General features: G+C 42.7%; 1 protein-coding gene across 1 annotated transcript in view; it reads right to left on the bottom strand.

Annotated features, from left to right (window-relative positions):
• LOC311149308 (glypican-5-like) overlaps positions 1-15,636 on the bottom strand; it is a 158,308-nt gene that overhangs the window by 84,160 nt on the left and 58,512 nt on the right. Inside the window, exon 3 of the mRNA XM_084186446.1 lies at positions 3,200-3,903. Coding sequence (XP_084042572.1) covers positions 3,200-3,903 — 704 coding nt within the window. The remainder of the gene's footprint in view (positions 1-3,199; positions 3,904-15,636) is intronic.

Below are 15,636 nucleotides of genomic sequence, written 5' to 3'. Positions count from 1 at the left end.
TAAAGACGTCAGCAACCGGTGGCCTGCCCAAAACGAAAAGCTGAGATGGTGTATTCTCTCCCTCTTTCTCTCTCGCTCTCTCTCATCCAGCCTTCTGTGGAGAGTAGCTGGGAGTGAGTTATAGGCCGATGTGACATGGATCCCCCATTTACCACTCCCACCCACACAGCTGTGGACAGGCTTTAAAGGCCCTCTAATGGAATTAGCTCATTTGGACCCTGGACAGTAAGTGGGGTGCTGTGAAACAGTGAAATATGGACGTTTTCAGAAAGCTCTGCCTAAGCTCTGAGTTAGGCAGCAGGCCCACATAAAGCTGGGACAAAACCACTGAGACCAACAGAGACACACTGCCTTCCCCAGAGATTAGACAGAAATCCAGCTCACTGACATTAAGGGTGTGTGTGTATTCATGTATATCACTTGTGTGCACATAATGAGAATGGGGAATCACCTCTTTTTATAAGAGGGAAGCTAAAGAGCAAGGGAATCTGCTTGCCACTGTCACCCCTATTAGCAACTGTTCACTGAAAGCTGGAGGCAAGACATACTCAAGTGTGTGTGTGTGTGTGTGTGTGTGTGTGTGTGTGTGTGTGTGTGTGTGTGTGTGTGTGTGTGTGTGTCTGTGTGTGTGTGTGTGTGTGTGTGTCAGGCTCATTGTAATAGCTGTAATGGAATAAATGGAACGGTATCAAATACATTAAACATATGTGAACCACGTTTGACTCCGTTCCATCAATTCCATTCCAGTCATTACAATGAGCCCGTCCTTCTATAGCTCCTCCCACCAGCCTCCACTGGTTTGTGTGTGTGTGTGTTCCTATAGAGGTTTATTTGTCCAGAGATTAGCCACAGAAATGTTCTCATCACTCTGTCCCAGGCCCTGCGTTTCAAAGCATTGTGGGAAGGGGTTGTCCAGTCAGCGTGAGGAGTCTTTGTCCAGAGTTGGATTTGCATTCTGGAGGGCAGGCCGTGGTCCGCCTACAGACACTCTCTGAGGGGGATTCACTGGTGCCCTAGACGGCTGGACAGGACCAGAGGCAACCCACTGAATGGCTGGCAGATCCTTTAGGAAGCCTCAAAACAACTCAATGCCAGACCAGAACACAAACACACAGTTTAAAACCCACAATTATGCGGGACAAAGAGTATGCTCATGCTAATAAAGTGAACTCTAACTCATCAAAAGACTGCCGGAGCTTGAGTGACATCACCAAAGCGCCCCTGTGTCCCGTCAATCAAGATCTCTTTAGAGCCTCTGCCACCCCCGTGCCCCAACCAAGCTCTGGCTTAGCTCCTCCAAAGCTTTCAGTATGGATTCTAAGGATTGATAAATCCTTTAAAACTCACTAATAATTAGCTAATGCAAGCGTTGCAGAGCATTTTCACTTAAATCAACTGGATGTATTCATTACGATTCTAGGATTCTTAATTACAATAGTAACTGCAACGCTACAGTAATACCTGGTGCAAGAGATGAAAATATTGCTGAAATGTGAGAGAATGTTAGGCACTATCTGTGTTGGGTGGGGTTTTCTGAAGTCTATCATCATTCCAGTATCTCTCCTCGCTAAGTGTTTTGGACACCTACTCTCCTCTCCACCTTGTTGCATTTTACCAGAGAGGGAGTGATTGGCAGGCTGTGGTGGGGGGAAGGGAGGGGGAGAGGGAGAGGGAGAGGGAGAGGGAGAGGGAGAGGGAGGGAATGTTGTGTGTCTGCTCTGGCCTGCTGCTGCTCCTGTTGCGTCAGGCACCGAGATACACTTAACTAGATAGGCTAATGGATTGTTTGTATGGATGTGCTGAGGAGGCAACTCTCCCCATGCCAACTGGAAACATGGCCCAACAAACCACGTCACAGGAGGAAGACAAGGAGAGGAGAGAGGAAAAGAGAGAGCTAGGCCCACATCTCCTCCATCTGGTAGTCTGGTACTTTCATCGTGCATAAGGTAATACGATACTAGGCTGCTGTCTTCCATCTTACTGTAGGAGGAGGTTTAGCGCCACAGGAAAGACATGCAGCAGGACATCTAGAATGATAATCCCCCTCCATTATAAACGTTTATAAACACACCTGCGCACATGCATATGTGTGGAGATGGGAAACAGTGGAGGAGGAGCAGGATGAGGAAGAGGAGGAGGAGGAGGAAGAGGAGTTGAAAAGGAAGAGGTTTGTGAAGGTGACTGAATGAGTAATATGAAAAGAGTTGCCCACTCCTTCCCTTCCCATCTCTGGGTCCAGACCTCAAATGCCGGCCCTGGGGGTAACCTGAGTCCCAGCCATCCTAGCCATGTTGAACCAGTGAATGAGCAACACTTGATCCTGGGGGTGGCAGGCAGACCGTAAATACACTACTACAATGACAATGTCAGTAACAGAGAGGGGTGCTGATGGTATGGGGAGGGGTGCTGGCCCCCACAGACCCCCACTCCTGTCCCCCTAACACCTCTGTACAACATAAACAGGTATGTATTACATAGTTTAATCTTTCATGTCTCATTATCATAAAGACAATTATAATCATATTCATAACCACAATCTAATCAGGCCCACAGGTGACAACATTACCATAATCCTACTTATCATCGGAGCTGGAACTTAATATTCAAGCCTGTTAAACTAAATAACTCAGGAAAAACAGCTAGAATCAGATAGGTATCTATGTCTTTCTACACCACAGGTTCTCTTTTGTGTGAGCAAAGAGATAATATCCTGTCTGTCTTTCTAAGTAAAAAGTGTATTGTTTGTTTGGCTCACTGGGATACATTCAGCTTTGGTAGAATTTAGCAAATTCTCCCTACTCTCTTCTCTTGTCCCCTGCTTTACAAGTACCAAGAAACCTGCCAGCCTCCCATCTCCCAGCCCCTTGAGTCCAAAGCCAAGAGAGAGGGTCCATGCCAGCCTCATGCCCCCCAGCCAGGCAGCCACTCAGCCACAGAAGCCCACCGCAGAGCTGCACAGAAGAGTCTTGAGAGTTATTTTGTGGGTGTCATTAATAGAGAACCCAAAGACCTAAGAGAACAGGTTTTATATGACAGATGAGACCTAGCAAGATTTTTTTTTTTGTCCTGTGATGTAAATGAATGGTGTGAGGGATGGTCATGTGCCCAAGTTGTGTCATCATGGGCCTTAAGAGGTGTGTCATATCAGTACAGTCCTATGACAGGTGAAGTATGAGTGGTGGGCGAGGCACTGACTCACAATGGCGCTGATGCGTGGCCCATGCAGCTGTGCGTGCAGGATAGCGTCATTGACATGGTTCCTGATGCCCAGCAGAGCCAGCTCCAGGTCGTGGCCCCCAGCCAGGGCCCCTGTCAGCTCCTGCAGCAGGGCCACGTAGCGCCTCCAGGGCCCGTCCAGCTCCGAGAGCCCCACCAGGCAGCCCCGCATCACGTTCAGACACAGTCCTCCACACGGCCGGATCAGGGTCAGGCCCCTGCAGTGGGGGCAGTACTGCATCCTCACCAGAGCCCGCCCACACTCCCTGGCCAGCCCCGCCCACTCTGTGGCATTCAGCACCTCTGCCCCTATCACCAGCCCCCGGCTCAGTGCCCGTCCTGCGCTCAGAGCCCGGGTCAGCCCCTCGGCCAGGGCACGGGGGTGGGACCCAAATGGGTTGACATCCTGGCGTGTCATACGCAGACACTCGCTGTGCTCAGAGGAGGCCGGGGACGAGGCCAGCCCGGGGTTGACCAGACGGCGGTACACCAGCGGGAAGAGGTTGTCGTAGAAGCGGTGCACAGAGCGCTCCATGGAGTTGTTGCCGTCTCCTCCCAGGAAGACAGAGAGGTCGGAGAAGAGGTCTGCCACCAGGGGGCGAGCGTCCTGGGAGAGGGGCTCATACACACTGTCAAACAGAGCAGTGGTCAGGTTCAGATTGAAGGATAGCAGAGACTGGAACGTGTCTGTACAAGAGAGAGAGAGAGAAAAGGAGAGACAGAGGTGAAAACACATTGTAAAAAGAAACATTCTACTCTTTTATGTTATGAAAGGAATAAGTGAGAGAAAGCTTTTCTTATTGTATGCATGTACCTGTGAAAGGCATGCTCATGTGTGTGTGTGTGTGTGTGTGTGTGTGTGTGTGTGTGTGTGTGTGTGTGTGTGTGTGTGTGTATGTGTGTGTGTGTGTGTGTGCGTGCATGCGTGTCTGTGTGTGTGTATATAATATGATTGTAGAGGGGTGGGGGGTTCTGAGTCCAGTTGGGATGTCAATCTGATGGCATTCTGACAGATGGAAGAGAGACAGCAACTGGGAAACTGATACAGTACTAGACATACACACCCACAACACAGTCACCCAGAGTTCTCAGTAATGTCCCAAAGGAGTAATATTACTCATCACAGCTGTTGTGTTTGAGATGCATGCTATTGTTCCTGTCTTATTGCTTTCAGCGAGTAATTGTAGGGAAGACATTCTGTGTGTTGGATGATGTGTGTTCGGTGAGCTGCGTGTCAGTGTTCACAGAGAATGATAAGTTAATGTGTGTATGTGTGTGTTATGCAGACATATAGAGGGACTATCTACACACTGAGAGGTGAACACAGCAGTGAATGAGGACTTCTAGCCCCCTACATACCGACCCATAAACCAGAAATATTGTCATTGCTTTGTGATTATGGAAATGGACAGGTGACCAGACACTGAGTGGTTCCAATTAAAGAAGACCAATCACTCAGCCTTGGCTGGGAACCTCTGTGTCATGCACTTCCACTTGGCTGATAGCTGCTACTGGCCATCGCCAGCATGGAAGACAGACAGTAAAGCCTATGATGGGTGGACCTGTCGTGAGCTGTCAGTCTGTGAATTATTAAGGGCCCTAGATATGCAGTACAGTATACTGCCTAGTACAGCTTTCACTGGGTGAAAGTCCCCCCAACAATACAGGGACTGAGACGTTTTAACTGGAGAATTGGCTAATACTGCCATTAGTACATAGGCTAGGCCTATTCAAAGTGCTCAAACATAAAAATGGATAGCCTACACATACAGTACCAGTCAAAAGTTTGGACACACCTACTCATTCAAGGGTTATTCTTTATTTTTACTATTTTCTACATTGTAGAATAATAGTGAAGACATCAAAACTATTAAATAACACATATGGAATCATGTAGTAACCAAAAAAGTGTTAAACAAATCAAAATATATTTTATATTTGAGATTCTTCAAAGTAGCCACCCTTTGCCTTGATAACAGCTTTGCACACTCTGGGCATTCTCTCAACCAGCTTATGAGGTAGTCACCTGGAATGCATTTCAATTAACAGGTGTGCCTTGTTAAAAGTTAATTTGTGGAATTTATTTCGTTCTTAATGCATTTGAGCCAATCAGTTGTGTTATGACAAGGTAGGATCGGTATACAGAAGATAGCCCTATTTGGTAAAAGACCAAGTCCATATTATGGCAAGAACAGTTCAAATAAGCAAAGAGAAATTACAGTCCATCACTATTTTAAGACATGAAGGTCAGTCAATACGGAAAATGTCAAGAACTTTGAAAGTTTCTTCAAGTGCAGTCGCAAAAACCATCCAGCGCTATGATGAAACTGGCTCTCACGAGGACCGCCACAGGAAAGGAAGACCCAGAGTTACCTCTTCCGCAGAGGATAAGTTCATTAGAGTTACCAGCCTCAGAAATCGGCAATTAACTGCACCTCAGATTGCAGCCCAAATAAATGCTTCACAGAGTTCAAGTAACAGACACATCTCAACATCAACTGTTCAGAGGAGACTGCGTGAATCAGGCCTTCATGGTCGAATTGCCGCAAAGAAACCACTACTAAAGGACACCAGTAAGAAGAAGAGACTTTCTTGGGCCAAGAAACACGAGCAATGGACATTAGACCGGTGGAAATCTGTCCTTTGGTCTGATGAGTCCAAATTTGAGATTTTTGGTTCCAACCGCCGTGTCTTTGTGAGACGCAGAGTAGGTGAACATTCAGATGATCTCTGCATGTGTGGTTCCCACCGTGAAGGATGGAGGAGGAGGTGTGATGGTGTGGGGGTGCTTTGCTGGTGACACTGTCAGTGATTTATTTAGAATTCAATGCACACTTAACAAGCATGGCTACCACAGCATTCTGTAGCGATACGCCATCCCATCTGGTTTGTGCTTAGTGAGACTATCATTTGTTTTTCAACAGGACAATGAACCAAAACACACCTCCAGGCTGTGTAAGGGCTATTTGACCAAGAAGGAGAGTGAGGGAGTGCTGCATCAGATGACCTGGCCTCCACGATCACCCGACCTCAACCCAATTGAGATGGTTTCAAATCAAATCAAATCAAATGTTATTTGCCACATGTGCCGAATACAACAGGTGTAGACATTACGTGAAATGCTTACTTACAGCCCTTAACCAACAATGCATTTATTTTTTTATAAAAAAGTAAAATAAAACAACAACCAAAAAGTGTTGAGAAAAAAAGAGCAGAAGTAAAATAAAATAACAGTAGGGAGGCTATATACAGGGGGGTACCGGTGCAGAGTCAATGTGCGGGGGCACTGGCTAGTTGAGGTAGTTGAGGTAATATGTACATGTGGGTAGAGTTAAAGTGACTATACATAAATAATTAACAGAGTAGCAGCAGCGTAAAAATATGGGGTGGGGGTGGGGGGGCAGTGCAAATAGTCTGGTTAGCCATGATTAGCTGTTCAGGAGTATTATCGCTTGGGGGTAGAAGCTGTTGAGAAGCCTTTTGGACCTAGACTTGGCGCTCCGATACCGCTTGCCGTGCGGTAGCAGAGAGAACAGTCTATGACTAGTGTGGCTGGAGTCTTTGACAATTTTGAGGGCCTTCCTCTGACACCGCCTGGTATAGAGGTCCTGGATGGCAGGAAGCTTGGCCCCAGTACATCACTGGGGCCAAGCTTCCTGCCATCCAGGACCTCTATACCAGGCGGTGTCAGAGGAAGGCCTTCAAAATTGTCAAAGACTCCAGGGATGAGTTTGGGATGAGTTGGACCGCAGAGTGAAGGAAAAGCAGCCAACAAGTACTCAGCATATGTGGGAACTCCTTCAAGACTGTTGGAAAAGCATTCCAGGTGACTACCTCATAAAGCTGGTTGAGAGAATGCCAAGAGTGTGCAAAGATGTCATCAAGGAAAAGGGTGGCTACTTTGAAGAATCTCAAATATAAAATGTATTTTGATTTGTTTAACACTTCTTTGGTAACTACATGATTCCATATGTGTTATTTCATAGTTTTGATGTCTTCACTATTATTCTTCAATGTAGAAAATAGTAAAAATAAAGGAAAACCCTTGAATGAGTAGGTGTGTCCAAACTTTTGACTGGTACTGTATATATTTTGTTTATAAACATACACTGAATATACAAAACATTAAGAACAAAATATTCCATGACATAGACTGACCAGGTGAATACAGGTGAAAGCTATGATCCCTTATTGATGTCACTTGTTTAATCCACTTCAATCAGTGTAGATAAAGGGGAGGAGACAGGTTAAAGAAGGATTTTTAAGCCTTGAGGCAATTGAGACATGGATTGTGTATCTGTGCCACAGAGATGTTCACAAGTCTTTGAGGTAGAGTCCAATTCAAGTCTCAAGTTTTTAGGGCCTAGTCTAAGTCATGTCTCAAGTCTTTTAGGGCCAAGTCTAAGTCATGTCTCAAGTCCCTTTTGGCAATGGCTTTCTGCCTATAAACCTTGTAAATTATTTAAAGAGACTCCCTTGTTCATTAGTCCACACTTGAATGAAAGAAAGCACATCAGGCACTATTTAAATCAAAATACATTTCCTTTTAAAATGTAGACAGTTTACAATAATAAAAGTAATTGTACCAGATATGAAAAAAAGCAAACATAACATTTTAAAGTGCATTGTATTTTGTGGCAGACATTGTCTATATTTCACTTCATTCTGTCACACAAACAGAAAATCAGTAGGTGAGGGAAGATAAATGACAAGTATGAATGTAAACCAAAATGACTGACAACTGTTCAATAACTGCACTACTAAAGTGTCCTATATATCAAACGTAATGACCTTTATCCCTAAAATATACTTACTGACCTGGACACTTAACAACAGAAATTTCCTGTAACAAGTAGCAAATTACGTCCTGTGCCCTAAGACAGGGAACATTTCTGTTACAGACAGGTTACATTTCAGAAATATCAAGTTTGTCAGCATTCTTGCACTGAGCCTGTCACGATGAAGGCGAATGATGAGGCCTCCATGACTAAACACTATCTCCACTGGGGCACTAGTGGCAGGCACAGCCAACACTGTCATTGCTACCTGCTTTAGCCTTGGAAAGTCTTTTGCACGGATTCTCCAAAATTCCAAGCAATCAACTTCATTTTCATCAGAAGATACTTGAATGTAGCAAATAATCTCTGCTCTGACAGATGATTTTATGTCTCCTTTCTTCTTGCTGATCTTGTTGCGGTAGCCAGAGAAGAGTCTGGAGGTTTTGGCAGGTGGTTGTTCTTCTTCTTCTCCACTACTGCTCTCCGTAACGGTGACTTTCCGTGCCTCAACCAAAACAAGGTCTGAAATAAATTCATAAAATGATGTGTATGATCAAGAATATAACAGTATACATTATACATGAAAAAAAATACATTATTATTTGAATGCAAGTGACATAGAAAACATTGCATGTTGCAATGCATTGTACCTACCAATCAGACTCTCCTTCAATTCAGCTTTATCTTCATGTGGTATGAGGACATCATAATCAAGCCAGAACAGGCAGAAAGATGGGTCCAGCAGTGCAGCTATTATGTATACATTGTCACCAAATGGAAGTTTTGTTGCCTGTTCATCCGAGTGCTCCATTCTGACATTCACAAACACCCCCTGGAATCGGCGTTTGAGTGACTGCTGCAGTGCTTTTACTAGTGACCGTACAAAAGGAAGGGCAGCACTGATAGTCACCACTTTCTCCCCCTGAGTAAGGTCGGTGGCCTGGACAAAAGGGTCCAAAATGTCCACTAGCTCCAATAGCTGGCTCCATTCCCTTGGTGATAAGCAGAGCTCCTTGTGTCCTTGGGCCTCAAGTAGAGTATTGAGGCTTTGTTGATTCAGATTGGTGACTGCTTTAACAAGCCAGAGGAGGGAATTCCATCTGGTAGACACAGCAGCAGGGATACTACGATTGGCTCCGAACTCAGCTTCAAATGCTTCTTTCAGACCACAGCTAGTGTAGTAAGCTGCAAAGTTTGATTTTTGTTTCCTTTAGTCCATCTCTAATCACCAGTTGTAATGAATGGGAAAAGCACTGTAAGTGCTGTTGCCTGCAGTTGGTTTGGATAGTGTAGTGTATTGAGATTATGATGGTGTTAAATGTTTTTCATGAAGAAATGGAATGTTGTTTATGTTAGTATCAAAAGGGAATGTTTTAGTGTAACGTCACATACAACAGACAGGAAGTGTGTTGTAGACAGGGGAGACTGGTGATTGGCCAGAAGAGGGAGCATCTTTTTGCATTGTTTATAAATAGGGGCTAGACTACAGAAAGGGCAGAACGGCCATGGCAATCTGGGATGCCGTTCTCCGGACACCGCGGGTCTGTAATTTATGCTGTAATCTCGTGATTTTAATAAAAGCCTCTAACACGGTGCAGCTTGAGCGGACTCTTTGTTGACAGCAATAATGGCCACCATTCACCCGATACGACAAATGGCGCCCAACGTGGGGCTGGTCTGCACTCTCCTTTGTTTCGTAGCCGCCAAGCTAACTCGCTTTGAAGCATGGCCAGATAAGGGTGAGTTTTCCTTACCGCTTTGGAGCTTGTTAGATGGGATACGACTTGTGTACACTGGAGAGATGTACCATTACGACCTTGCCTCGGGTGGCGTTGTTGCTGTCGACTAGGAGTCTGTCTAAAATATATTCCATTGGTAACGGCAGGTAATTGGAAATTTAGAGCATAAAACGGTAGGAATTAAGTATTGAAAGTGTACAATTAAGGCAGATATGCGCATCAATAGGGCACTGTACCGCTTAAGACCCCGGGGGGGCCATTTAGAAAATGATGGGCCGGCAAATCCGCGTGCACGATAGAATGTGCATTCGGTGGGTTTTGAAAGAACTCGGTTTGATGGGATTTATCTGATTGTGATTATGACTCGACTCTCGTCCGACGGGGGGTTTGATTGGGTTTGATTTCTCGGTGTAATGGTCATTAAGTCACGGTAGCAAAAACGGTAGGAGAAATATGTTCAAAATAAATAGGGCAGTGCAGGATATGTATTTGTGTGGTAGGCCGCAGTTAGCTAAAGGCTAAGGCTAATTCTAAATGCTTGATTATGTTTCAGGCCACGTGGTACATAGCGGCTAAGGCTAATTCTAAATGCTGAAGTGTGGGTCATGCTACATTCTACATAGCGGCTAAGGCTAATGATAATGCTAATGCTAAATGCTAATTGTGTTGCGTGCTACATGCTAACGGATATCCTTAGAGACCCCATTGCGATGGATTAAAGTCTCTTAAACTTGTCTCTGTGTGTGTAAGTCAGGTTATATGTTTTGTGAGCTCTGTTATGTGTAATTGTGTGAGTATAAGGTATAAAATAGTGAAGCTGTAGCGTAATGCTATCGTTCTATGGTGTGGTAAGCATGGGGTTAAGTGGATGTGCGCATGCGCTTGATTTTACGGGGCTAAAACTACGACATGTGGTTATGTGCTAAGACTACAAAACTGCATTGTGGGTAAAGGTCATAGGTCCCATCTGGGGTTACCCTGCAAGGGGAGAAATAGACAGACAGAGGAGAGATTTTAACACGAGTATTCTAGTTGTTACATCGGCGGATGGTTAAAGATGAAACTTGTTTTATGACCTATTGAATTTATAAATTAGATATATGGTAACGGATTATAATAAATTGAATTAAATAATTAAAAGACGATTAAATTTAAATAAAATGTTTTTGAGCGATCGATAATTATTCCTGAGTTAATTCTTAGAGCGAATGTAGAACGAACGAATATTGAATATGGTGGAAATACTCAGTGATTGCATTAACTACTAAAATCTTTTTCTGTGTCTCTGTTTTTCTGTCATATGAGAGGAGCAATACGATACGACAGGAGAGAGGAGGGGCTAACGTGTGACTGACGTGCGTCACGGGACAAGGTGGGACGCAGGCAGAGGATCAGATATCAGGCTAGTTCACAAAATCATCCCTTACAAAATATGTGATTTTATGACAATTTTACATAGGCTTGGCAAATGATTCATTAAAAATTGCATTTTGGAGGCTATGTGCATCACTTGGGTTAATTACAGATGTGTTGGGAATCGAGGACTGACATTATTCTGTAAATTTAAGATAATTAGGGGTTATAGAGCAAGGGGTTACAGGCTTTGTTTTTGGGATTGCTTTGAAGTTGACTAACTTACATTTACTTGCATTTGATGGGTTGTGGTAAGATAGCCACCACTAATTGATAAATTGGTGACATAGGATATAGGAATAAAAATTGGTTTTAATTATTCATGATTTTTAATTGATTTATTAAAAAAAAAATTTTTTTGGAGTTGTTAGGTTTATATTAATAATTACAGGGGGGAAGCCATAGGCTATATAGTCTAAAATAAGATAATTCATAATAAAGGAATATAAAAGAGTAGTTACAATGGGGAGAAAGGACAGCAAGGCTAGATGAAGGTGATTACACCGATTGATATAGGGAAAAAATAGTAATCCTTTAACTAAAGTAGTGTTAGAAAGTAGTGTTAGGAAAAACTAATGGCAGAAGTTAGTACACCTTTCTCACATACGGATTCAGCAAAATGACACCCACCTTACGAGAAGGAAGCTTCTAGTGATCATCCAGCAGGGTGATTATTGCATTAGAGATGAAGACGAAAAATAGATAGAGGGCAAGCAGAAACGACGATGAAGATGAATCAAAACTCCAGAAGGAAGAAAATGAGATGTCGGGAAGAGAAGATTGAGGTCAAGAAAAGGCCACTAGTAAGAAGATGATGGAAGATGATATTTCGAGGACAGAACTTAGAGTATAAGCTGTTGAAGAATACTGATATGTCAACGGCGAGAAGGAACAGGACCAAGAAACTCTCTGAAAACTCAATCAAATACAACTTACAACTGGAGAAGAAGGAGAAGAGAAGCTTTGGTTATGAAGAATCAGAGTGAACCAAATCAACAATCACTGTTACAGCTTCAACTGAACAAGATCAAACGCAATTGTACCAGTCACCAAGGGGGGTACCAGGTGTTCCATATCCACAGCCAGTTTCTGGACAGACACAGAATTGGAGAGGAAGAGGACGAGAAGGCTTAGAAGGAGGAGGAAGATTTCAGCTACACTTCCAGCAACTTTCAGAAGACTGTTATAATTATGGACAGGTTGGTCACTTTACCTGTGATGGAAATGCGCCAGGAGAAAACAACAGAGGAAGATAAAGGAGCAAGTGAAGATCACCTGTTAGTGCCTAGAAGATCCGGAAGGGGGGTGTAAGCTGAGAGCATCGATTAGAGAAGAAGAGAAAATATCCAACAATTGAAGTAAAAACAAGACTATGAGAAGTGATAGTGAATAGTGGAAAAACTTATCTGTGTTCAGCCTAAAGAGGTTAAACATCTCACTAATTGATAACTAATTAGGATAGGGATTTGAGGTAGTAAAACAGTTAATTAAAATAGACATACTAATATTAGGACATATATCTGTTGCAGTGTTGGGAAGAGATGCATTGTGTAAAGTGAACTGTACAATAAGATGTACACTAGACGACTGTCTGGTAGAAGATTTTAAAAGGGGAGACTGTTATTCTGGGTTACATTCTTACACCAAGAGATTTCAGGCTAGGCTAAAAAGGTGTTTAGTCGTTTTGCCAAGTCTGTGTGTAGAAGTCAGAAGCAGGTGGGGACTTCCCAATCACATATTCTAAAAATTGGTGGTAAAGGGATTTTGTGAATAAATCAGTGGAAAAGGTTTTTAAAGGTTAGGAGAAAAAGATTAGATTAAAATAAGTTAGGAGAACTAGGTTGAAGGAACTCTAAGACAGTAAGCTAAGTTTCAAAGTTAGTAGTAAGAGAGAGAGAACAGTAGTGAAGGACATTTTAAAGTTTAGTGGGAAGATATGGTAGGAGTTTAGATCTGTTAGGAGCAGATGCGTTGCTGAATGATAAGAGAAGATTGAGGGTGATTGAGTATCTATAGTTACAGTTCCCAGCAGGGAGATCAAGGTAATTATAGGTGTATTTTTATAATCAAAAGTTTGAAAGTCAGGGATTAGAGATGGGACTGAGAGTTGGGAAAAAGTGACACTAGTGGTGATAGATGGAAGTACAAGCAAAGACAACTTTTCTTTGGGGAAAACTAGAAGTAACTAAGGACATTAACACTTCAGTCTATTATAACAACAGTGAGAAGCAATTTAACTCTTTCAACATTGATAGTTATTAAAGCCATAAATATATCGCATTTGATTATAAGGGAACCAATAGCTCCAGCACCCATTTTAGGGGAACGCTGTTTTTTAGGGTTAGGATGGGGACGTTCCTCCCACATGGAGAGATAATTATGGAGAAGAAGTATTGTTATCAGGACCAAGAGTAGAAGCTGTGGCACCTAATCAAAGGAGGTATAGTTTGGAAGAGGGTTAGGAGTGACTGTTCACTTATGTTGCGTAATGTTACAGAGAAAGGTCAGGGAGAATATATGTGTACTTATCTAGTGCAAGCATTAGAATTTGGTCTGGTTAAGAATTATTGGTTAAAAGGCTATGTAATTCATAAAGTAACGCTTATGGGTCATTCTACAGATTCGGTGACATTTCAGTATTGTCAGTGTCCCAAGATGTACTAGTGTTATAACTTGTCAGAACATTTATCAAACTACACTTAAATTACAACATTTCAAAGTTTTACATGTTTTTAATATGGAGTAGAGAATATGATTTTAAACAGAGATGAATTTCAATACTTATATGTTTGCTTTTCTTAGGAGTATTAAGAATTTCGCCTGTCCCTATTGACCATCATGCAAATGGCGTGACTCATTTTGAGTACACAGTGTTAAATAATAATGCTTTTTTTTTGTTAAATTAATTGTATATGCCCCCTTATTATGCATAATCCATTTTCTCAGCATAAGACATTTTATTTTCTGAGAAATTCAGGCTTTTACCCCTGTCCTTGTATTTCTTTCAACCCCGTAACGCAACAATACCCCCACTCACAATTAAATAATGGTTTGATCCTGTGGACATCATTTATGAGGAAGTGACATCATACAAGTCTTCAGAGAAGCCTGGTGTGACAAGTGGTAAGCTGCTCTCTCACTTTTTATAAATATTTCATGTTTTTTAAGCACATATGGGCTTTGTCAATCTCAGGTATTCAACTATGTTGGGGGGGGGGGAATTCATAGTTAAGATTTTACCAAGAATTGTTTTTATAGCTATGAAGTATAACAATGTCTTTTGTTGAATAAGGCCATGTGGCACACTGCTAGCTGCTAGCATCCCGAATTAGCAACAGATTAGCACAAAATCTTCAACCCTGTCACATTCAACCCCATCACATTTTTCAATGTTACGGGGTTGAATGGCTGTTACAGGGTTGAATAGCTGTTAAATCTTAGCAATATTTAATGTATATTGCTTAATACCAATCATATTTTCTTGTTGAATGTTTGTTGTTTACGGTTTTACAGTATCAACTAAAAGTACGAGGAATTTTTGAAAATAATAACTTAAAAAAAGTGACAATTAATTTGTTCTCTCTCCTATATACATTGACATATTTAGGAGTATTATCTGCAAGTTCATGTTCATTTTACTACATAGTGATTAAAAGGATACAATATTTAGTCTTGAAGAGTAAGCAGGTCATTGACTTGACCTTGACCTACAATTTCAGATTCAACAATGGAAAAAACAGCAGCAGAAAGGAAACACATATAGAGAGGAAGGTGAGGGACATCCGCGCGCCGGTGGTCAGGTAATTCTCCTGGACATGGGAAGGGAGCACCAGATGGTGTTGGTGCAACCCTAAAAAGAACCGCAGACAGGCTGATAAGTCAAGGATGTGACATCCCAAATGCTCATACTCTGTACAGGGTTTTAGAGGAGAACAACACTGCCATCAAGCTTTACTTCATTGAAGACGAGGCCATCGAGAAAGCCGTCCAAGGTATGCCAGCCAATTTGCCAGTAGTTCCATCCACAATGCGGATCCACCAAGTTGTTTGTGTGGCTGCAAGGCAAATTGCCTACCGTGATGTAAGCTGTATGTGCACAGTCCACAACAAGAAACTGGAATGCCAGTGTTTCAATACACAACATTTCACATTTACCCCTAAAGTTACATCAGTCGTGTCACAGAGGGAGGTTGATTGGGCAAATCCAGACATATGTGGGAAATGGTGCGTGGCCAAATATGATGACGATTTCTATCCCGGAATAATTCTAGCCACAGATGAATCCCATGTGCAGGTCAAATGCATGTGCTGTGCTGGACCAAATAGGTACTTCTGGCCACTTCTTGATGATATCCTGTGGTATCCATTTGAGGACATCTTGGAACACATTGATCCCCCTAAACCGGTGACTTCTAGGCACATGGAAATACAGAAGGAAGTGTGGGCTAGGCTCTCTCAGTAAAAATGGTGAACAAACTGTAGGCTTACCT

The sequence above is a fragment of the Coregonus lavaretus genome, assembly GCF_964263955.1.
Source record: "Coregonus lavaretus genome assembly, chromosome: 21".
Lineage (NCBI taxonomy): Eukaryota > Metazoa > Chordata > Actinopteri > Salmoniformes > Salmonidae > Coregonus > Coregonus lavaretus.
The sequence above is the reverse complement of the archived record's forward strand: the minus strand, read 5'-3'. Positions and strand labels throughout refer to the sequence as shown.